The following is a 25,662-nucleotide window of genomic DNA, read 5'->3' as shown; positions in this document are numbered from 1 at the left end:
CATTTCCAACATCTGTCCATCAGACAGATACAGATTCACGTGTTGCTACTAATTTCCTAGTAGAGTCACATATTTTATTTGAAGTTATTTTCAGGGAATCTCTCAGTTCTACATTTAAGTATCTTACTCAAGCAGGACTATGACCATTATTTCAACAAGAACAAAACAGTCATGAGCCAAGACTTATAAGTAGATAGCAAAGCCAAATTAATCAATAGTTAACTGCCAGAGCCCAAGTCTGCTAATGACAACAAATACTTTAGCAAGGAAAATAAATACTTGAAGACCTCAATGCTGTTTTCCTTCATTTCCTCTTCTGGAATATAAAACAGTAGAATAATCAAAAGTTTAAAAAAAGAATCGGATCAATAACAAACATCATACATTAGAAAAAAAATACTAGAAAGATTTTTCTCAACTTATACACAAAAGTTACACAAAAAATTAGGTAAAGAAGCTACAATTTGACAGTCTTATAAAAATGTGGACACCTGCTTCTCAGTGATAGTTCACCTGTATTCAAAGGCTTTCAGCTGTTTTATATATCTCTATAGCTAAGGCCCAGGTCTGGGTTCTGAAGCCCTAATTCTTAGGCACCTATCAGCGGCTCAAATTCTTTTCTTGCTCTCATTACATTTTAAAAAATTTATAGCCTATATATTTCTATATTTTAAGGGAAAATGGTGACCAGTACTGATGTCTTTTAGTTAGTCTGTTAATTTATTATTTTAATGCAAGGTGGAGCTTAATTAAGAATAAACCAAAGTCTCCCAGTATAATCTAGTTTGGTCAATGATTTATTGTGAGTATGTCACTATTTTAAAAGCATACATAAATGAATGAGCAATAGGTAAGAAATATTGTAATAAATCTGGCTAAGGGTAATTTCTGATGAGGAACTGATGCATCTCTTTCCCAAAAATGTTCAAGGAAAAAAAAAGCTACAAAAGTCAGAAAAAAATTTAAGTCTTAAACTTAATTTTCTTATTTATTACATAGTTGAAAACTAATGTAAATTTTATTTGTATGCCTGTTTTAAACTGACTTAAAAATTTTTTATTGGAACACTCTGATAGAGAAAAAATAATGTAGATAAGTTTGATTAGCTCAAAGAAATAATATTATAATGATAAAAGCTCACTTACTGAGCACTTACTACATGCTAGGTTCTAGCTCTATCACATTCCTAGCTAGATGACAGAAGCAAAGCACAGAGGAGTTAGAAAAGTTGTCAAACATCATGCAGGAAACCGGATTTAAACTTGGTCATTTTGACTACAGAGCTCAGGTTCTTAACATACTATGACATATTGCAATCCAATAAAATGCAAACACCATAAAAATACAAAGTTGAATGGCAAATATGTGAAGATTAAAAAAAATTTTTTAACCTAATGCTGATGCTAAAAAAATATTCCTCCATTGATACTTTGATTTTATTATGAGGGCAGAGACTGCAAGCATCCAGCTTCCTGTCCTAAATTCCTAACCTGTGCTGATACTAAATAATTTAAAATCAATTTCCATAGATTTATTATATGGACTGGAATACTCATTTCCAGGGATAATTTGCCAAAGCAAAACGCAACCTGTTCAATGAAGCTTAGTATAATGGTAATGAGACAAATTTTATTTAAAAAATTATTTCCCTGTTGAAAATATTATGAAATATTTTAAATTAGGTTAGAAGTAAGGCTTGAAACCTGCTTTAATGCTATAACATATCCTATAGACCATGTCCACAAAAGTTGCTGAATCCTGTCTGAAGAAACAGATATCACAGGATAGTTAAAAACCAGGTACCTTCTATTCGTTTCAATTCAATTTGAAATCTTTCAGGAGTATCTCCTATATGGCGAAATTCCAAGCTATTCACAATAGAGGATACAAAGGGCACATGCAAGCCTGACAGAGGAACTATTTAGCAGATAAGGAAGGCTTTCTTTAATGCTTGATGTTACTATTTAAAATTCAAAACCAAAACAAGTGGCCTAACCAAAAGATTTCTAGGAACTGGGAAAGCAGGCTGAAATATAGCACAGAAAGTCTCAAGTCCACTCTATACATTCATACAGTACCTGGGAGCTGAATCTGTGAACATCGTCAGAGGCACTGACTAGATCAATGGAAGACATGGAGGAAGAGCGACTATAGGGCTACCAGAGACAGACAAAGAAAAAACCAAGTAATCAGAACAAAGGCACAACAGAGCATTCAGTACCAACTTCCAAACACAAGATAAAGAAAGAGAGAACAAAGCACTATATGAAACAAGCTCAGCAGCAAGTGCTGACTTCATGCACCTATTATGTGTTATGCTCCAGAATCGAATGCAGTGCTTCCAATAATACAAAATAATACCACTTAACCCCAAAGGAAAAAGAGATCTAATATCACTGGCTATGCTTCTGGTTAACTATTTTGGACAAGCTACTCCCTATTCCCCCACCCTTCTTTCCCCCTTAAATAAAAAAGAACATTATGTTCAGAAGATTTCTAGCAGTTCTGGAGGATGTATATGGAAGAAAACATGTAATACCAAAAAATCTCATTACTTAAATTCAAGAAAAGGAAAAAGACTTTATATAACAGGATAGTTTCGTCAACAGTGAAGAAAAATATAGCATATACTTTTAGTGAACTGTGACATTAGTTTACCTTTTGGACAAATCTATGAGTCCCCACAGAAGAAAAGGCATCTCCAGATGGCATTGAAGTAGGCCAATGTAACCTGACCTTTTCACTCTGTGACTAAGAAAACATATAATGTTAAATGGGAAGGTTTCGAAGTGTATTTTGCAGCTTAAGAATGGATAATATAACATTTAATTACTGAATACTTCAGTTCTTATAAATATTTGAATTATGAAGTTACTCTAAAGATACAAAGATACAAGCCTTGCCAAATCTTGACACTTCATGTATCCCAATTTTCTTCTTTTGGATTCCGTAGACACTACCAAGGATTAGTTCTTTTATTTTTGCTCCCAGTCAGGATTTCCAATACCAGCATGGCACCATTTATCATGAATCAACCTTAACACTGCTACCAAAATAATTTTCTTATCCTAACTCTGGCCAAATTATTCCAATCATTCCACATCATCAGGGCCTTGGAGGGCTGTATTATTTGAACCAATAATCATTGTTTGCTTCAGTTATGTTCAAAAGAACATATCATGTATATCTTTGTCTCCTTTCCATGAAGGTATTCTGCCTTCATCCCATCACCTCACTCTTGTTAAGCTGCCACTTAACCTCTTGCCTCCTTCTCAGCTTGCCTAGTTTCTTCTCACTTGTTCAATAAATATTTACTAAATATACTGTACCAGAAACTATGCTGTATTGTGTGTGTGATTATCTTTGTCATATCAACGTGCCTGGCTCTCAGGCAAAGAAAATCATGGTCTGTTTAATGACTTGTTTTTATCTACTAGAGTGTCAGGAATAGACTGATATTAAATGAGTTGATCGCCCTGTGAATATTTCTTTTTTCTAAAGCATACAGAAGTTTTTATTGATTCTCTTCAACTCCAGCTCAACCACCATATTGATACTCAGTGGAGGAGCATTTTAGAGCCAGAAGGGATGATCTGAATCATCTTGTCCAACTCCTTGTTTCAGATCAGAAAACCAAGGCCCAGAGGATTTAAGTGACATGTTTAGAGCTACACAGTTACTGGCAAAACTAAGACTAACTTGTCTTGACCTCACAGTTTGCTATTCTTCACGAAATAACACATCTTAGATTAAAACAAAAGTGAAAACACAGTGAAGGGGAAAAAAAAAAAAACACCCAAAACACCCTAAAAAACCAAATACAATGATGCTATTTCAGATATTTTTGGCATCCAAAATTAGACCTTATTTAGGAACTGAAAGTTCTATTGAGTGCTGTGTAGCATCTTTTGGGTATAAAAAATGAGCAGTAAGCTTTTATAAATTAATGTGACAAACTTTTCATCATTGATAAAAAACAGGGGAAAAATAAGCATGAAAAGCAAACAGCCACTATTGCAGATGACTTACCCTCAGATAGATAGATCAGTAAATGGGCGTAATAGCCATGACTGCCCTAGCAATCAGAGGGAATAAACAAGCCAATTCTTCTATGCAAGTTAATTTGTAGTATAAAACTGATACACATATGATTTATTTGCAAGATGCTTAAAGTCTTGAGAAGAATAACTAAAATTCATCTTTAAGTACCATCTAGTGGTAATATATGGTAACTGCATTGTTGCAGAATTAAAGGTAAACGCTCAAATTAATCTTGACACTAGAGTTAAAGGATTTTAGAAATGCCTTCCTTCAATTTCCACAGAAGGAGCTGGGTATAACTGCTGTGAATTTAATGATGAAAAAACACTGAGCAAAGTTAAAAGTGAGGAAGTAATTAAGGTGAAGGTAGTGAAAGCAATAAATGAGTTAATAATAAAAACTGAATGGTACTAACATAGAAGAAAAATAAATTCTTGGTCATCTTCCTTTTGAATTCATATGGCACTTGGTGGTGAAGAGAAATTCAAAGAGACTGTTTTACTCAGAGCAAATATATACTTTGTATTAACAGAATGATAATAGGTTGGATACTTCAAGGGGAACAGGCAGAATATTTCCATTTAATTTCATGTTAATTATGCATGCCTGCTTTAAACAATCATTAGTCTTCTTTCTATTGCTTGGAAATTGGTCAATAAAGTGACTTATAAAGATTCTTCTACATTTGTGACTCACTGTAGACGAGAGTTCATTTTTAGGTTATTAGGATCATGATTTCAAATTCTATTTATATGAATAACATACATCAAGGATTTTTAATAATTTTTAATAATATACATACCTGTTCTTCTATTTTATCTTGCCTGTCAAGAGCAGCTTCCACAGCATCAAAGAACTCTTCCTCATTAATCAAACTGTTTGGGCCTTCCTATTCAGACATACAGGGGAAAAAAAAGCTGTTGATTCAAGAAAATAGAAAACATTGATAACCCTGGCATGGCATTAACTCTAGGAGAAAGTTGAAAAGTGAGCTGACAAACATTTCTGAACCAGTTAGTACACTAGGTAATATTATCACAAAGATGAACAACATATTGCTCTGTGCAAAATCAGTGCACAGAGTGTTACAATTAATTCACTCACTCAGTACTCAAATACTTACTGTATATTGACCGACACTGTGTTAGGGCAACAATCTAGAGCAGGGGGTTGGTGAACTATGGCCTGTGGGTCAATTCTAGTCTACTGCCTACTTTCAGAATGGGCTTTAAGCTCAGAATTTCATTTCTAAATGGCTGGGAAACAATAACAACATTTCATGGGGAATTCCCTGGCGGTCCAGTGGTTAGGACTCTGTGCTTTCACTGCTGAGGGCCCAGGTTCAATCCCTGGTCAGGGAACTAAGATCCCACAAGCTGAGTGGCATGGCCCCAAAAAAAAAAGGAAAAAGTAAAAAAAAAAAAAAAAAAAAAATTCATGACATGTGGGAATTATATGAATTTTAAATAAAGTTTTATTGGAATATAATCATGTTCATTCATGTATGGTTTATATCTGTTTTCATGGTACAGTGGCAGAGCTGAGTACCTGTGACTTGAGGACTTATCGACGGAAACCATATAAAATTGCAGGAAGGTTTTAAGTACAAAGTTGCAGATCTATAGCCAATGAGAAGTACGGATAGGGCTTCTGAGGGGAACCTTCCTATAAGCAAAGACAATAATATCATAGAGAAAAAAAAGTTGAACTGATGCTTGAAAGCCTGCTTAGAATGGTAGAGCAGTGGTTCTCAATCACTTGGGGAACTGCCTGGGGAACCTGTTAAAATGAAAATTCCCAGGCCCCCATTCGCAGAAATTACTTTGCAGTAGGTCTTGGGTGGAGCCAGGAATATGCGTGTTTAATAAGTCCTCCAAGTAGTTCTAATGCAAGTAGAACCTCAGCTGTATCAGAAGATAAAAATATAAAGAACAATAGCAAAATGGAAACAAGCAAGCTATGTGTGTATCTTGCTGTGTTAAAACAAATTTAAGTGGACTATAAGTGGAACAATAGCTTTGTTGGGGCCCAGAGTAGGCTACCCCAAAATGTGCCTCAGTGGCACATTGATTATTTTGAATTAAGGTTACTCAAGAAATGGCCAGTGCCACAGGAGACACTCCTGTCTCCCTGAAAGCAGGAAACAAATCTCATGTGAAATGTGTATTCCCTGCATCTGGAGGTAGGACACCATTATTGTCAAAGATAGGGAATCTGGTCTGAGAAGCAAGAAACCTATATAAACAAATCTTGTTACATTTTAAATTTACTACTCCAAGTCCAAACTCTGTTTAAATTTTTCACTAATTGGGCACCCCAAACCTAAGTTTCTTTGCCCTCACAACTTTGTTGTTTCTTTGTTGAGAGTATACAACCTGCCTGCTTTGGCCACTGTTTTGGTCCCATTTCTGTGGGACCCACACACACATGAATTAAAATTTGTTTTTCTCCTATTAATCTATCTTGTGTCCATTTTATTATTAGTCCAGCCACAAGAACTGAAGAGGGGCAGAGGGGGAAATATCCCTCTCTACAGCAGCTTCATATTACTATTAAACTTGAGGCAGGAGATAGATGGGCCCCTGGGGCAAACAGCTGGAGTTCGTTCTCTGTGGATACTCTATGATGAAAATAGGAGGAGGAGGCTGGGCCCTGCCCAGATAGAAGATAAGAGAACACATATTTCTCATTCTTGAAGTCAGGAGGCCTCCCTGACTACACATGCACAGAAAGGCTCCTTGGAGGTCAAAAAGGGAGGGGGCGCCACCCCACAGTAAGTGATGCTAACTACCCATAGGCCTCTTCAGTAGAATCCATCTCGGCTAAGAGATGTGCGTGCACACATGGGAGGATCCTGAGATATACCAAATACGAACTCTGAACCAGGCAAATCGAAATGATTGGCCAAAGGAAACCGGGAAGAAACGCCCCATATAAGTGATTCAAACTACCACGAGGGCGTGACTCTCTGAGTCTGCCCCTGTGTCTATCCACACGTACTGTACTCTTTTCTTCCTCCTAATAAACACTTTACTTGTTTCACTACTTTCCGTCTTTGTGGGAATTCTTTTCTGCAAAGCTGAAGGGCCAGGGCCTTGTCACTGACCACTGGTCTAGTGGCTAGGATTTGGTGCTCTCACCACCGTAACCCGACCTCAATCTCTGGCTGGGAACCAAAACCCTGCTTCAAGCCTCTGCAAGCTGAGGCCACCTGAGATCAAACTGAAGGCTGAAAAGGCAGGCTTGGGTTTAAGTTCCCCCAATTTTTAAATATACAAAATAAGACACATGGACAATTGTGGGTCTGTCTGGAATAAATCCCAAGTCGTCACTACTCCATTAAAAAGTAGAAGCAACATCATCCCTGCGCTGCCACAACCTGGGGCCACACAAGAAGAGAGGGAAGAACCATGCTGTAATGCTCCTGTCATTTCGCACAGGCATATCAGAAATCTTGATTCAATGTAGTAGTTCTTGTAGAGTTATGGGGATCCCTCAAAAGTCACTTCAAACCACACCCCCCCACACAACTTTTAAATTTAACTACAACACTCATATAGAACAGTACACATCTTGATGAATTACCATTAAGTGAATATAACTGCAGGGGAGCAAAACGTACCACCCCAAAATGTCTCTTTGGCATGTGGATTATTTTGAGCTAAAAACAATTAAGGCCCAAAAGACTCAGGAAGAAACTTTGACCTTCCCCTCTCACTGCCTAAAAAAATTTTAGATAGAGGGTCTGTTCCTGGAATAGAGCTATCACTAGAGGTATCTGCGAAGAATATTGGCTAGGTGTTACGGGGGAAACTCAGCAGGGTCTAGAGACCAGAGCCTACTGTGTGTCCCACTGTTTCTGCATGGCCCAGCAAACATTTGTTTACCAAACATTTGCATTCCCATCTTCCTGTGAATTGTCTTACACCTCTTTTAAGTTCCAAACCACTATGCCCACATTTTCTTTTGTCTTTAGCTGAAGATGGTATTTAAAGTGAGGGTTTCAGTCATTTTATTGAGTTACTCAGTTTTCCTGGATCTCTCCCACATATACATATTATTAAACTTTGATTTTCTGTTAATCTGCCTCATGTCAATTTAATTCTTAGATGAGCCAGAAGAACATAGAAGGGTAGAGGAAAATTTATTCCTCCCTGACATAACCATCTAATGACCAGCTGGATCATGAAAGAGTCCTGAAGGACTCCCTTTATAAAGACAAAACATTTCAGACACTTAACTGACAGCAGTATCACTTTGGTCTCTGCTGATATGAGAAAAATATAAAATACCCCAAATCTATTCTGAACTCAAACATATTTTCTAATGATTTAAAAATTCTATTGATCATAACCACATCTACTCTTTAAAAAATTGTAATACTCATTCATTCTATTCAATTACATCAGAGTCTCAGAAGTTTACCCATTGGGAACTACAGCGTTAAAAATCCGAGGGAGAACTAAAGTAATTGGAATAAATTTTCCTTTATTAAAAAACTTAAACACTTTTATCTCATCACGCTTACCAAAGAAAAGAGCTATTTATTGCTGAATCTATGGGACACTTCATAGTCTTTATCTACTTGCCCTAATTATTAGCAGCATTTCTTATGTTAATGACTCTCTTTGGAGCCATCTTTCCCCTGCGAGTCTTAATTTCCCAGTTCCTCTGTAAGTAAGCACTGTTCTTTGGGTTCCAGGGCAGGCGCCTCCTCTGTCTACCCCTTAAACGTGAGTGCTCCTCAGGGTTCCACACTTGCTCTCCCCACAGCATTCTTACTCATTTCTGTGACTTCAGTCTTCTTCTGATGATTCCCAAATTCATAGCCTGTCCATCTCTCTCCTAAGTGTTAGATCTTTACATCTAATAATATATAAGATGGAGTGTTCAAGTGAATGTTTCAACTCAGATGCACCGTGTCTAAAACCTGTTCTTCCCTCATCTCCATACCAATCTATCTAAGGCAGAAACCTGGGCCTGTTCTTGAATCCCTCTTTTTTCCCTCATTCAGTCACCACACCCTTCAGTTCTACCTTCCAAATATCTGATTTGTCCATGTAGGCTATCTTCAATTCTCACCTGTAATACTGAAAAAGTCTCCAAGCCCTCAGTCACAACAGTCAACTTCAGTCCACTCTCCTCACTGCAGGAAGTAAGAATGACTTAAACCCATTGCCTGAGGATACTGGTTCTAGCCAGTCTTGCCACTCCCTACTTTTGATTGGCTCTACCCTCCACAGATAAGTGGTTTGCGTTACCCTGCGGCAAAATGCTCTTTTTCTTCTGGTCTCCAAATATCTTCTTTCTTCTCAGCCCCTATAAGCAAACACTTTACAGGCTATTCACCTGGTTAACAAATACTCAGCTGACTCATTCTTAAGGTTTTAGCTCAGATGTCATTGCATCTGGAAGCCATCCCTGACTCAATATCTGTGTTCACAGTGTTAAAGTGTTCCATAACATACATTATTCTAATTGCCTGTTAACTACTCTGTGTTCCCATTATGTACGCAGCTAAGGCCCTCAGGCAGGACCCTTGTTTACCTTGTTCCTTGCAATATCACCCATGCCTAGCAGTGTCTTACATTAGTAAAATCTTAAGGCACGGATTTAAGATTATAATTTCTGAGGCCACAGATGACAGAAACATTTAAACTTTGTTCGATAACTAGAACATCATGAATGTTTGATAAGGACCAAAACAAAGTCATATTTTGAATTACTGTCAAATCCATGCAAATGTAGTATGAACACAAGTAAATATAGATGGTTCAAAACTCCAAAAGGGGAAAAAAGTGTAAAAACAGGCCCTAGTTTATTTAAGAATTACATAACTTGATACTACAGGGATTTGAAATAAAATTCATACTTTATGGCAAGACAAGGAAAATTTAAACGTAAAAAAATTTTCTCTGCCCTTTGGCCTCCTCTTTCCCCCCTACTCTGTACTGTATATCTGCATTATGCATCCTGACCAAATCTTCCCCAAGAATACCAGCCCAGTCCTAAGGTGCAACATTTTCCTAGCATCAACAAGACAACTCCTTAAAAGATAACCTTCTTTCTTGATCTTGTAAGGGGTCACATGACTTACAACCTTGTTCCTGTAAAACTGGATTGTGTCAACTGTCAATACTACATCATTTGATGTACCGCCCTCTGTCTCAAAAAACTTATATTACTGTGCTTTGACTTCTAATGGGCAGAACAGTTCTCAGTTTGGCTCAAATAAAATTTCCATTTCTTTCTCAGATTGACTGATTCATTTTTGTTGACATGCATGGTTTAGCTGGCAGGATATCAGAGATACCCACTAGTGAACACCTGGAGTCAACCCAGAACTAGTGCTCAGTACCAAGCATGGGTCCATTGAGCCCCACCAGCTTCTCAGTACTCCTCAGGTGTTCTGGTGAGCTCTCCTAATATCTGGATCTCATTGTTTGAGTAATGATCCTGAAATTTTATTTGAGCTGTTTCACTTAAGGCTTGGAGTCTTAAGGGGCACTGGTGCAGTTCTTGGGCAGGACTTCGGGGATCTGGACAAGAGGCCCAGGGAAACATAGGTGGCTGGGTTTTTGTTAACTTTGGCTTACATTGAAAAAAGTGAGTTGATATATGTTCTGAACAAAGCTTTTGCTAGTGAAATGAGAGACTGAATTATTCAGCTCTGAAGAATAAGGGAGATCCACTACAACCATTAGGTAAATACTGCTCATCCGACGGGGCACAACAGAGGCTGATAACCTAGTGCCCTCAGCACCCATGGCGGTTTTAGACTGTCACAGGGAGAAACTGAGCCATGTACAAGAGTCAAACCAACCCAAGGTTAACTCCTTGGGGCTAGACTCAGAAGCAGCACACATTTGATCTACCACACATTTGATCTACCACACTGTCCTCAGAAAGCTGTGCAGATCATATCTCATATCCCATATCTGAATTAGGCTACGAAATAATAGGAAATTGTGCCTCAAAGGCCAAACAGCTCCCAGATGGACAGTCACCTATGAGAATACCAGCTGGGTTTATGTATGCTTGCAAGTTCTTAATCGGAACTAAAGGATGTTGGGCCCTGAAATGGTGAGATAGGTTCTTCTGGCACTCCCAAACTGATTTTTTTCAACAGCAGTAAGAGTTTTTCTCTTTTCTAAAATTATATTAGCAGGGAAAAATATTTGTCAGGCTAGCTTCTTAGATCCTTTGAATGGGAAAGTCTACTAAATTGTTAAAATTTTAGAGAGCTCTCATCTTAAATATTGTACCTATTTTAATTGGTATACAGAAGCCCCAAAAGGCTTCAAAATTTCAAAATAGCCTCATTGAAAGATTTGTTGTAGAAAGCTAATAAAAGATTAATGATATAAAAGGTACCTAAAACTTTAATTACTGTTCCCATCTACTAATAATCTCCTATCTGAATTGCCTTTCTACTCAGAAGATCCTATTAAATGGTTACCTTTAGGAATGGGACTACATGAGGCTTGCAGGCAAGCCTCTTCAGATCAAAGGCTGAACTGAGGGCCACACTTAAATAATTTCTTAAACCCAGGGAGAATCCTTAAAAGTGTTTATAAACAGATTACCAGTACTTCCCTGGTGGCGCAGTGGTTAAGACTCCACACTCCCAATGCAGGGAGCCCAGGTTCAATCCCCGGTCAGGGAACTAGATCCCACATGCATGCTGCAACTAAGAGTTTGCATGCCACAACTAAAGGAGCCAGTGAGCCACAACTAAGGAGCCCTCGAGCTGCAGCTAAGGAGCCCACCTGCCACAACTAAGAAGCCCGCCTGCCGCAACTAAGACCCGGTGCAACTAACTAACTAAATAATTAAAATTAAAATAATAAATACATTAATTACCAAGTTGGGAGGTGGGAAGCCAATGGTTTGACTAAACTGAACATAGCTGGTAATTGGAACCTGATAGTAATTTTTTTTGGAGGGGGGTGGTGCTGCTTCTTCCCTAAGCTAAATGAGGGAAAGTAAGACATTCCAACAAAGGTGAAGGGCTATGTCAGTCCTTTGAAATCACTGAGGTAGCCACCCAATTCTTTGAGAAAAAAACAAAAACAAAAAACTGTCCTTATTTTCCAAATCTAGTCTTTACAGGACCAGAGGTATGGCTCCAGAAATAATCCAAAGCCCACCAATCTTTTTACCACTCCCAAAATGTCCCCTTATTTATCTTAAGAGGCTTGTAAACAGAGAAAAAGAAATTTTTTCTGGCCTTGAGGGAGGGTAAATAACTTGGTACTTGACTTGTTAATGACAAATAGAAATCTTAAGTGTCTTCTCATAAATACTAGTAAAAAGGTTTTAGCAATCTAGATAGGTGATCTTGATTTGTTCCATCTGCCAGAAACCCAATTTGAATTCAATCTCTCTTTTTTTTTTTTTTTTTTTTTTTTTGTGGTACGCGGGCCTCTCACTGTTGTGGCCTCTCCCGTTGCGGAGCAGAGGCTCCGGACGCGCAGGCTCAGCGGCCATGGCTCTCGGGCCTAGACGCTCCGCGGCATGTGGGATCTTCCCAGACCGGGGCACGAACCCGTGTCCCCTGCATTGGCAGGCAGACTCTCAACCACTGCGCCACTAGGGAAGCCCCAATCTCTTTTATAACTGAGGGTTTTATATTGTTACACCTGATTCCTGGCTGAAATTTTGGAATGGGCACCATGAGATCTCTGTGTCTGTTTGTGTGTTTCTTCGTATTTACATAGGTGTGTTGTAGATGTGTGGTACTGCAAAAATTAATTTGTAAAAGAGCTCTGTTTAATTGGCTTAAAGGAAATTAAGCAGTTATATAAATATTCAGAAATACAAAAGAACCTGGCTAGAATGAATTTCAGGCTTATGTGATCTAGGAAATATTCAGTACTGAATTAATATCTGGTATTAAAGTTAGCTTAAGCTTGTTGGTTTAATTAATACAGACATGTCTTTAGAGTCATCAACATTAAGTATAATATTTTTATTGTACCTAGGTATACTAGAAATTAAATTAAACCTTATTATTCTTGTTAGAAAGTTCTTCAGCAAGAAAAAATAACAATACGATGAAACTTTTAACTCTTTAGGAATAACTGTGTTTTGGGGATGTCTATCTAAAATACTCTTTCCAGATTTTGGTAACTTGAAACTTTAGAGCTGTGCTAAATTAACTTAAATAATGGGAATCCATCGAATACCCAGGTCATTTCCAGCTAAGATACTGGTACATTAATTACTGAGCACAGGTTTCCTTTTTCAAAGAAACTAAGGTTAGTTAGGACTATTAATATGTTTGATGTCACATTGAGACATTTTCTGTAAGAAAGAGAACGTTTTCTAGAACCATAAATATTATTTATAAGCTTGCCAATCTGAAGAATACTAACGGAAAAGACAGTTCATAATTGCTTACTTAGTTTTTGCTAGAAACTATGTTTTAAGTTAAGTTAAGAATTATAATACGTGTAACTAAAGCTACTAAAATAATAAGGGAAACATTTTAGTATCCAAGGAAAATGGGAAGTATGTTTTCACTAAAAGAGGGTATAAGGAATGGGAATGCATTTTGTTAAAGGAAAAAAAGGGTAGTTTTGTCTTAGAGCTGGTTGTTTCTGAATGGAAAAGAAAATAAGGGACAAAATAATATGGATACAGAAAGTTGTAAAAGGGTCGAGGAAAAGGAACACTGAGAAAAGAGTTTTGTACATGGTCAGGATTGGCTAAGATTGAGTTTAGTTAAGAAAATGATTTTTAAAGGTAAAGTGTATAAAACCAGAATTCAGTTTTCTCTCTAAGAGCACAAAGTTTTCTTAAAATATTGAGCTGCTTTTGGTAAGAGATTGTGTGACTTTCTTTGCCTTTAAGTGATTTATTACCTTTGAGATCTTTTATTGTCACTTTGCTTAAATGAATGAGTATTGTTTCACAGTGACCTATGATCCTATTTAACTAAGTATTTTGAAACTTTTTGATATTTTTGACAAATGTCCCAAAGATCAAATTCTAAATGAAGTTCACTGGACCTCTAGTTAACTCTGAGGTTTTCCAAAGGGTCCCTGGTATGCCTCAAAATATTTGTTTTCTCTCCCTCCCAGAGAGAGGAATATTAAACTAATTAGTCTTATTTGGTATGTTAAATTACATGGGAAGCATTGTCAAATTTGAGTGGTGATAAAACTTTTCAGGTTATATCATATGGGTAAATGTTATTAATATAGAAATTCTAGAAATTATATAGAACTCCTAAAAATCTGGTATGTCCTGGTAAAATGTTATCAGTCATAATTCTAGTAATTATCTTAAATTGTTGTATGTCACAACAGTAACCAAGTTTATTTGTCAATTGGCATTGTAATCAGGTCTTTAGCCTTGACTTTTTGAATCTTTTATCATTTATGGACAGTTATTATTTTACTCTGAAGTTTTTGCAAAAATGCTTCAACTTGAAGAAGATTCACAGAAAGGACTTTTGGACAAGTATATGTTTCTGATAACTTTCAGATCATACCACTGAACTGGGTAAGAAATTAAAGACTTCTGATGGAAAACCTGATGGCTTCATAAAACCATTAACTGAAGATTAAGATCAAAGATTAGTCACATAAGACTGAGTGAAATTATGAGTATGATTATATAATTTTTGTTTTTTGTCTGAAATATTATTTGTTTTTAATCTGTTTTCCAGATATAAAGAAACCTTTAAATCACAACTCTGTATGTAGAATTGAAACATTAATCTTTTCTCTCTACCTGATCCCTTCAGAACCTGTAAACTCTTAGGTTCCTAGCAACTTTCTCAGGTAATAAGGAAGGTCACCTCCTAACAGGTACAGGAATCTCAAGGTATTCAGGAGACTATGAGAAGAGAGAAATTCACCCAAACCTAGCACCCAAATCTACAGCTGTCACAGGCGGAATCTATGACATGCCTTCAGTGTGACTTTCCTGGCCCTGAGAATTTTTTTTTTAAAAGTTCAATCTGAGATTCCTTGTGAAAAGTTCCAGCACAGCCAATTTAAAGAGCCTAGGTTGTCAATTAACCAGACATTTTGCAAACCAATTTGTCTTAATGTGGCTACATTTGGTAGAAATTAGGGTAATTTTAGAGAGAAGTAGATTATGTTTCAGTGGATATTAAATTCTAGTTTTATTAAATGAGGTCTTTATTTACTACTGCCTAAGACTCATTTCCCAGATAGTTTCCTTGTTGTTGTATTATTATAAAGTTTAGTTATTAAAAGGATACTCCAAGTTTGTTTCTGAAGCTTATCACAGTAATCTAACTTTGGATGAAGATCAGATGTGCCATGACCTGCAACCAGGAGATTATTCATACTGGAACAGGTATCAGATAAAGGACTCTTTATAGCCATATTGGAAGAGTCCTCCTCTCCTGAATAAACTGCATATCAGGCCTCCTCTCCTGAATAAACTGCAACTCCTGTTTCTGACACTTGACTTTGACTAAGAACAGCACTACCAGACCAGCAAGAGAAGACATCTGAAGAAGACAGCTGATCCAAGATGCTGTACTAGGTCTGTATACTGATTACTTTGACAACTGCTCACACTTTTTTTTCTCCTCACACTTTTGCTTGAGCTCAATCATTTGCAAGTTTCAAAAAAAAATCAATCTAATTACTGGGTTTGTGGCCAATTACCTATGTCCAGTACTCCCAGGTTGCCTTGGTAGATTTCTCCTCTCCAAGGCTCTAACTGGACAGCCCTTAGAAATTTTATTTTAAAAGAAAGAAACTCTAGCACTGTGCAAGCTAGTATCACTGCCAATATCACTAAGTGAGATGCTAATACCTGGCCAATTAATTTTTTTTTGCAAGTTCATATTTTATTTCTAATACGTTTGGAGCTTTGATTTTTGTAAAAAAGTTTTCACTTAATTCATTGAAAGCCCTTTCGTGCTGAGCCCAAGGTGGGGCCTGGGCCAGGCCAGACCCTTTGTAGCCTTCTTGCTCCCAGCCCAGACACCCAATGCGGGTGCAGGGTGGCTTCCCTCTGTCCACTCTGCCCTCCCACCCCCCTGCTGCATCTCTCTGTACAGAACAATTTTAAAAATGGAAGCTAAGATACAATATACATTGGACAGGCACACAAACACATGCACACAGGCATCTGCTCCAAATGGGCAAGATGTCAGCTACACTCAGAGAGCACCAAGGAATGCATACGGAGCCCCTCCTGAGGAGGAGGACAGGGCCTGAGCCCCACCTTGGTCCTCATAGACCGCAGCTCCTCCCCACCTATTGCCCTGCTACCTGCCAGAGGGAGGGGTGGACAGCACAGAGGGCTGTGCACAAGGGAAGACAGCTGAGGGCAGCTGGGGGGTGGTGGAGAGGGCAGTGCCAGCCTGGAACAGCCAGGGAGGCTGTTCTAGGAGCCAGGGGGTGGGGGGAGGACTGGGGTGGACCCCCAGCCTCAGGTACCTGAGGAGTAGAAGGCCTGGGCTTTGCCCATCGAGGAGCTTCAAGTCTTACCTGGCCAATTAATGATGCCTGTTCTGAACCTGGTCATAAACAATACTTTTCATTAGATGGTGAATACTGGGTAGCCCCTAAGAGGACCCAATGGTTTTATGGAACAAGTTTATGACCTTGGCTTTCCTCAGGTTGGTTAGGAAGATATGTTATTCGTTTCCCTTGGGCTCAAGGTCACTGATGGGTAGCTCCTGTCAATCTTTGATGTCAATCTGTAATGGGAGCACACTGGTTTCTATCATGTTTCCAATGGTATGACCATTTGGCCACGATATTTGTTAACTCATCTTATAACATACGAAGAGTCAAGGGCTTCCCTGGTGGCTCAGTGGTTGAGAGTCCACCTGCCCATGCAGGGGACACGGGTTCGTGCCCCAGGCTGGGAAGATCCCACATGCCGCAGAGCGGCTGGGACCATGAGCCATGGCTGCTGAGCCTGCGCGTCCGGAGCCTGTGCTCCGCAACGGGAGAGGCCACAACAGTGAGAGGCCCACGTACCACAAAAAAAAAAGAAGAGTCAAATTTCCACTCTGAAAAATCCTCTTCCCAGTTTAGGGGAAATACTAGGAAAAGGGTTTGGTTCAGGAGGATCTTGGCTTAAATCTTTGTTAATGATGCTGTTGGTTCTACTGGCAACTTAAACTAGTTTGTGGAACTTACAAGGTGATAGCTTCTTGCCTTTCATGCTGTGTATCACCTATTCGTAGTAAAATAATGATGTCTAAACAACTTAAAATTTTGGATCATGTCTCCAGTGCTCTATAAAATAATAGGCATACATAATGCACATGTGAGGGGAATTGTCTTGTCTTACTGGACAGCCTAGAATTGGCTCTCAGTCCTTGCTAAACATTCTGCTGGTATAATTCCCCACCCCACCCTGCATCCCCCCAAAAAAGAGAAAAGGGCTATTAGGACCCAACATTGAGGGACACGATGGACCAACGGCAAGCGAGCAACCACCCTGGCATCAAGGGACCAAATATTTGATCACCTAATGCTTTCCATAGAAAGGTTAATGATCAGAAAGAGGAAATTGTGAAATAAAATTCATATTTTATGGCAAGAAAAGAAAAATTTAAACATAAAAATTTTCTCTGCCTTTTGGCCCCCCCTTTCCCCTCTATAGTGTACTGTATATCTGCATTATGCATCATGACCAAATTTTCCCCATCGGCAAAAATACCTGCCCAATCCTAAACTGCAACATTCTTCTAGCATTAAGACAACTCCTGGGGCTTCCTTGGTGGCACAGTGGTTGAGAGTCCACCTGCCGATGCAGGGGACACGGGTTCGTGCCCCGGTCCAGGAAGATCCCACATGCCGCGGAGCGGCCAGGCCCATGAGCCATGGCCGTTGAGCCTGTGCTCCGCAACGGGAGAGGCCACAACAGTGAGAGGCCCGCATACCACAAAAAAAAAAAAAAAGGCAACTTCTTAAAAGATAACCTTTCTTCTTTATCTTGTAAAGAGTCAGGTTACCTACCACTTTGCACCTGCAGAAGTGAACTGTGTAAACTGTCACTATTACGTCATTTGATATGATGTACATCCTGTCTAAAAACCACTTCTAACGGATGGAACAGTTCTCAGAGCTTTCTGAGATGCTGTTCCTAGCTTGTAATTCTCAATAAGACTAGAATATATTTTCCATTTCTTTGTTAATTTTTCATGAACAGGAAGATGGTGAAAAAAGAAGTGAAGTGCTCTTATTTTCTTCATTAAAAGAGGAAGAGGGAGATGCATTTCAAATGGCTGGAAAAAAGATGGTTTATTCAATAAATGCCACTGGAATAAAATATAGATTCCTCCATTACACCATAATTTTTTTTTTTTTTTTGCAGTGGCACTCACTGCTGTGGCCTCTCCTGTTGCGGAGCACAGGCTCCGGACGCACAGGCTCAGCGGCTATGGCTCACGGGCCCAGCCACTCCACGGCATGTGGGATCCTCCCGGACCACGGCATGAACCCGTGTCCCCTGCATTGGCAGGCAGACTCTCAACCACTGAGCCACCAGGGAAGCCCTACACCATAATTTTTAAAAATTCAGATGTATTAATATATTTAGGAGAGACCATTAAAAAAAAAAAAGAAAATACAGAAGATTATTTGAAGTAGAGTGTGAAAGGATTTCGATCTAAAATGGAACCAGATGGGACTTCCCTGTCAGTCCAGTGGTTAAGACACATTGCTACCAATGCAAGGGGCACGGGTTCAATCCCTGGTTGGGGAATTAAGATCCCACATGCTTCACAGTGTGGCCAGAAGACTGAAATGGAGAATTTTATGCATGCAGCCTCTGAAGAACAGAATTTAAGAACTGAGAGAAGGATTTCCCATAAATGCCAGATAATCAGAAGACTGAGCCTTATCTTCTGACCAATGACCATCTACCAAGTATCTCTCCCCATCCTCAAGCCAAAGAACTTACTGCTTGGACTCTGGCTAGACTCTCCTTGTCTGTACTCCTTGCCCATAAATACAACCTGCCCCAAACCCTCAACAAAACCTCCTGTAACTTGGTACTGCATGCATTCCCTGAATTGTAATTCCTCTGCTGTTCTGAAATAAACTCAATTTCTGGTAATTTGAGCATGTCTCAGTGTACCTCTTTAGGTTGACAAGAAAATGCTTTTTAAAACATGAAAAAAAATGTAGAGATAAGTGTACCAAAAGACTGTGAGTTAATTACGAGAAAGTATAAAACTTTTATATGACAAAATGAACAATTAAAAAGATTTTTTTTAAACTATAAAAAGAAGAAAATAATTGAGAAATAAAGTCAATCCTGCCCATCTTCTAAGTCAATAGGGGGAAAACACCCAAATTCTAATAATAAAAACGTGAAGGGACGTGTACGAGAGTCATTAAAGAAGAAATACAAATGACCAATAAACATTTTTAAAAGAAAGCCTAAATCACATCGATCAAGCAGTTTTTTAAAAAACTAATAAACACATAAACCTAGTACAAGGACCCTCCTTTCTCCACCCTGCTCTCTCCCCTGAAATATAATCTGTGTTGACCAAAGTGGAGATAAACAAATATAAAATTATACAGTACTTACATATTGCTCGTAGGAGATAAATGGGTACCACATATTGTTAAATTAAAAAGATAGGCTTATTTGTATTTTCCATAATCTTCCTATAATGTACATCTATTTTATTTATAATATGAAAAAAATAGGGTAATTTTTAAAAGCTGATAGTCCTCCCCAAAATAAACCTAAAATAGCAAAAGACTTTGCTCAGCTTCAGAATAAAAGTTAAAATTGTAACAGCTAATATTTCAGTAATCTAGACTTCTAAAATCCCAGACGATAGCTAATTACGTAAGTTTTGTACATTCCAGAAGGAATGAGATAACAGCTTAGCAATTTAAAAATATTACCGCTCATCAGAGGGTGTTTGTCCCACCCACCCGGGCCTGGGGAGTCTGCTGAGATCCCAGGCTGGTCCCCTGCCTTCCAAGGACACCCCCTTCCCCTGTCCGCATTGGTCCTGGGGTCATAGGGAGGAGGCTGAGGATAGAACAGGAGAGGCAGGTGGAAGGGGCCCTCCAGGACAGGAGGAGCTGGAGAGGAAGAGGGTGTTTTCCCTGCCGACTTGAGCCCAGGAAGTCTGCTGGGCTCCCAGGTGAGGTCCCCTGCCCTCTGAGACCAGGGATGGGGGGCACACCTGGGTCCCTTCTGTTCCTTAAGCCTAAGCCACATACCCCCCCCAGCCCCCAGGGCCTTTTCCAACTCTGTGGGTCCTGAGCATAGGCCCGGCCCACCACCCAAACCTCACCCTTGCTTAGGCCCCGCCCTCCACAGCCAAGGCCTTTTCCCCACTTTTTTTTTTCTCTTTTTTTGTTTTCTCTTTTCCCTCCCCCTCTTTTTTATTACTGTGGTACTATGGTACCTTCTGGTTGTTGATTCATCTATATTTTTATTTTTTTTTGGTGGTACGCGGGCCTCTCACTGTTGTGGCCTCTCCCGTTGCGGAGCACAGGCTCCGGACGCGCAGGCTCAGTGGCCATGGCTCATGGGCCCAGCCACTCCGCGGCATGTGGGATCTTCCCGGACCGGGGCATGAACCCGTGTCCCCTGCATCTGCAGGTGGACTCTCAACCACTGCGCCACCAGGGAAGCCCTATATTTTTATTTTCATATCCTTTCTAATGTATCTGTTAGTTTCCTAATTTTATTTTTTACTTTGTTATTGTTCTCTCTCTCTTATTTTTTTGCCATCCAACGTGCCTTGCGGGATCTTGGTTCACAAGCTGGGGGTCGGGCCAAAGGTCCTAGGGCGGGAGCTCCGAGTTGGAACCACTGGACTAACAGAGAACTTCAGACCACAGGGAATATTCATCAGAGTGAGGTCTCACGGAGGTACTCATCTCAGCACAAAGACCCAGCTCCACCCAACAGCTTACAAACTCCAGGGTTGGAAGCCTCAGGCCAAACAACCAGTAAGACAGGAACACAATCCCACTCACACACACACAAAAAAAGAGACGGCAAAAAAAATATGTCACATGTGAAGGAGCAAGGTAAAAAACTACAAGACCAAATAAATGAAGAGGAAATAGGCAATCTATCTGGAAAAGAATTCAGGGTAATGATAGTAAAGATGATATAGAATCTCAGAAATAGAATGGAGGTACAGATTGAGAAAACACAAAAAATGTTTAACAAAGAACTAGAAAAACTAAAGAACAAACAAACAGAGATGAACAACACAATAACTGAAATGAAAAATACACTAGAAGGCATCAGTAACAGAATAATGGAGGCAGAGAAACGAATAAGTGAGCTGGAAGACAAAATGGTGGAAATAACTGCCAAGGAGCAGAATAAAGAAAACAAGAATGAAAAGAATTGAAGACAATCTCAGAGACCTCTGGGATAACACTAAACGTACCAACATTCAAATTATAGGGGTCGCAGAAGAAGAAGAGAAAAAGAAAGAGGCTGAGAAAACATTTGAAGAGATTATAGTCGAAAATGTCCCTAATACGGGAAAGGAAATAGTCACCCAAGTCCAAGGAGCACAGAGAGTCCCATACAGGATAAACCCTAGGAAAAACAAACCAGGACACACATTAATCAAACTAACAAAAATTAAATTCAAAGAAAAAATATTAAAAGCAGCAAGGGGAAAACAAAAATAGCACAGCTGATTTTTCAGCAGAAACTCCACAGGCCAGAGGGGAGTGGCAGGACACACATACAGTGATGAAAGAGAAAAACCTACAACCAAAATTACTCTACCCAGCAAGGATCTCATTCAGATTCGAGGGAGAAATCAAGACCTTTTCAGACAAGCAAAAGCTAAAAGAATTCAGCACCACCAAACCAGCTTTACAACAAATGCTAAAGAAACTTCTCTAGGCAGGAAACACAAGAGAAGAAAAAGACACACAAAAACAAACCCAAAACAATTGAGAAAATGCTAACAGGAACATATATATCAGTAACAACCCTGAATGTAAACAGATTAAATGCCTCAACCAAAAGACACAAACTTGCCGAATGGATACAAAAACCATATATATGCTGTCTACAAGAGACCCATTTCAGACCTAGGGACACATACAGACTGAAAGTGAGGGGATGGAAAATGATATTCCATGAAAATGGAAATAAAAAGAAAGATGGAGTAGCAATACTCATATCCAATAAAATAGACTTTAAAATAAAGACTATTACAAGAGACAAAGAAGGACACTACATAATGATCAAGGAATCAATCCAAGAAGAAGATATAATAATTATAAATGTTTATGCACCCAACATAGGAGCACCTCAATACATAAGGCAAACGCTAACAACCATGAAAGGAGAAATCAACAGTAACACAATCATAGTGGGGGACTTTAACACATCACTTACACCAATGGACAGATCATCCAAACAGAAAATAAATAAGGAAGCACAAGCTTTAAATGACACAATAGACTAGATAGATTTAATTGATATTTATAGAATATTCCACCCAAAAGTGGCAGAATACACTTTCTTCTTAAGTGCACACAGAACATTTTCCAGGACAGAACACATCTTGGGTCACAAATCAAGCCTCAGAAAATGTAAGAAAACTGAAATCATATCAAGCATCTTTTCTGACCACAACGCTATGAGACTGGAAATCAATTACAGGGGAAAAAAACTGCAAAAAACACAAATACATGGAGGCTAAACAGTGTGCTACTGCATAACCAAGAGATAACTGAAGAAATCAAAGAAGAAATTAAAAAATACCTAGAAACAAATGACAACGAAAACACGACAATCCAAAAACTATGGGATGCAGCAAAATCAGTTCTAAGAGGGAAGTTTACAGCAATTCAATCTCGCCTCAAGACACAAGAACAATCTCAAATAAACAATCTAACCCTACACTTAAGACAACCAGAGAAAGAAGAACAAAGAAAACTCAAAGTCAGTAGAAGGAAAGAAATCATAAAAATCAGAGCAGAAATAAATGAAATAGAAATGAAGAAAACAATAGCAAAGATCAATAAAACTAAAAGCTGGTTCTTTGAGAAGATAAACAAAATTGACATATCCTTAGCCAGACTCATCAAGAAAAAAAGGGAGAGGACACAAATCAATAAAATTAGAAATTAAAAAGAAGAAATCATAACTGACACCACAGAAATACAGAGGATTATAAGAGACTACTATAAACAAGTATATGTCAATAAAATGGACAACCATGAAGAAATGGACAAATTCGTGGAAAAGTACAATTTTCCAAGACTAAACCAGGAGGAATCAGAAAATATAAACAGACCTATCACAAGTAATGAAATTTAAACCATAATTAAAAATCTTCCAACAAACAAAAGCCCAGGACCAGATGGCTTCACAGGTGAATTCTATCAAACATTTAGAGAATAGCTAAGACTGAACCTTCTCAAACTCTTCCCCAAAATTGCAGAGGGAGAAACACTCCCAAATCCATTCTACGAAGCCACCATCACAATGATACCAAAAACAGAAAAAGATATCACAAAAAAAGAAAATTATAGACCAATATTACGGATGAACACAGATGCAGAAATCCTCAACAAAATACTAGCAAACAGAATCCAACAACACATTAAAAGGATCATATACCATGATCAAGTGGGATTTATCCCAGGGATGCAAGGATTCTTCAATATATGCAAATCAATCAATGTGATACACCATATTAACAAATTAAGGAATAAAAACCATATGATCATCTCAGTAGATGCAGAAAAAGCTTCTGACAAAATTCAACACCCATTTATGATAAAAACTCTCCAGAAAATGGGCACAGAGGGAACCTACCTCAACATAATAAAGGCCATATATGACAAACCCACAGCAAGCATCATACTCAGTGGTGAAAAACTGAAAGCATTTCCTCTAAGATCAGGAATAAGACAAGGATGTCCATTCTTGCCACTCTTGTTCAACATAGTTTTGGAAGTCCTACCACGGCAATCAGAGAAGAAAAAGAAAGAAAAGGAATACAAATTGGAAAAGAAGAAGTAAACCTGCCACTGTTTGCGGATGACATGATACTACACATAGATAATCCTAAAGATGCCACCAGAAAACTACTAGAACTAATCAATGAATTTGGTAAGGTTGCAGGATACAAAATTAATGCACAGAAATTCCTGGCACTCCTATATACCAACAATGAAAAATCAGAAAGAGAAATTGAGGAAAGAATCCCATTTACCATCTCCCCAAAAAGAATAAAATACCTAGGAATAAACCTGCCTAAGGAGGTGAAAGACTTGTACTCAGAAAACTATAAAACACTGATGAAAGAAATCAAAGATGACATAAACAGAGAGAAATATATCATGTTCTTGGATTGGAAGAATCAATACTGTGAAAATGACTGTATGACCCAAAGCAATCTACAGATTCAATGAAATCCCTATCAAACTACCAATGGCATTCTTCACAAAATTAGAACAAAAAATTTTACAATTCGTATGGAAACACTAAAGACCCCAAATAGCCAAAGCAATCTTGAGAAAGAAAAACGGAGCTGGAGGAATCAGGCTCCCTTACATCAAACTATACCACAAAGCTACAGTGATCAAGACAGTATGGTACTGGCACAGAAACAGAAATATAGATCAATGGTACAGGATAGAATGCCCAGAGATAAACCCATGCACATATGGTCACCTAATTTATGACCAGGGAGGTAAGAACATACAATGGAGAAAGGATAGCCTCTTCAATACGTGGTGCTGGGAAAACTGGACAGCTACATGTAAAAGAATGAAATTAAAACACTACCTAACACCATACATAAATATAAACTCCAAATGGATGAAAGACCTAAATGTAAAACCAGACACTATAAAACTCTTAGAGGAAAACACAGGAAAAACACGCTTTAACGTAAACCACAGCAAGATCTTTCTTGACCCACCTCCTAGAGTAAATAAAATAAAAATAAACAAATGGGACTTAATTAAACTTCAAAGTTTTGCCCAGCAAAGGAAACCATAAACAAGACAAAAAGACAACCCTCAGAATGGGAGAAAATATTTGCAAATGAAACAACAAAGGATTAATCTCCAAAACATACAAACAGTTCACGGAGCTCAATATGAAAATAAACAAACAACCCAATTAACAACTGGGCGGAAGATCTAAATAGACATTTCACCAAGGAAAACATACAGATGGCCAAGGGGCAGATGAAAAGATGCTCAACATCACTAATTATTAGAGAAATGCAAATCAAAACTACAATGAGGTATCACCTCACACCAGTCAGAATGGCTAATATCAAAAAATCTAGAAACAAAGAATGCTGAAAAGTGTGTGGTGAAAAGGGAACCCTCCTGCACTGTTGGTGGGAATGTAAATTGATACAACTATTGAAAACAGTATGGAGGTTCCTTAAAAAACTAAAAACAGAACTACCATATGACCCCGCAATCCCACTACTGGGCATATACCCTGAGAAAACCATAATTCCAAAAGAGACATGTGCCACAATATTCACTGCAGCACTATTTACAATAGCCAGGACATGGAAGCAACCTAAATGTCCACCGACAGATGAATGGATAAAGAAGATGTGGCACATATATACAATAGAGTATTACTTAGCTATAAAAAGGAATGAAATTGAGTTATTTGTAG

General features: G+C 38.5%; 1 protein-coding gene across 2 annotated transcripts in view; it reads right to left on the bottom strand.

The window, feature by feature from the left end:
• Window positions 1-25,662, bottom strand: part of CERT1 (ceramide transporter 1) — a 129,158-nt gene that overhangs the window by 25,218 nt on the left and 78,278 nt on the right. The window contains exons 9-11 of one of the 2 annotated variants that reach the window (XM_060009298.2): window positions 4,844-4,930; window positions 2,659-2,751; window positions 2,079-2,156 (exon numbers count right to left, since the gene is read on the bottom strand). In XM_060009298.2, the coding sequence (XP_059865281.1) occupies window positions 2,079-2,156; window positions 2,659-2,751; window positions 4,844-4,930 (258 nt within the window). The remainder of the gene's footprint in view (window positions 1-2,078; window positions 2,157-2,658; window positions 2,752-4,843; window positions 4,931-25,662) is intronic. The other variant, XM_060009297.1, reaches the window with a different exon arrangement.

Source organism: Delphinus delphis, chromosome 3, assembly GCF_949987515.2.
Source record: "Delphinus delphis chromosome 3, mDelDel1.2, whole genome shotgun sequence".
NCBI classification, from domain to species: domain Eukaryota; kingdom Metazoa; phylum Chordata; class Mammalia; order Artiodactyla; family Delphinidae; genus Delphinus; species Delphinus delphis.
Note: the sequence above shows the minus strand (reverse complement) of the source record. Positions and strands in the feature narration are given on the sequence as shown.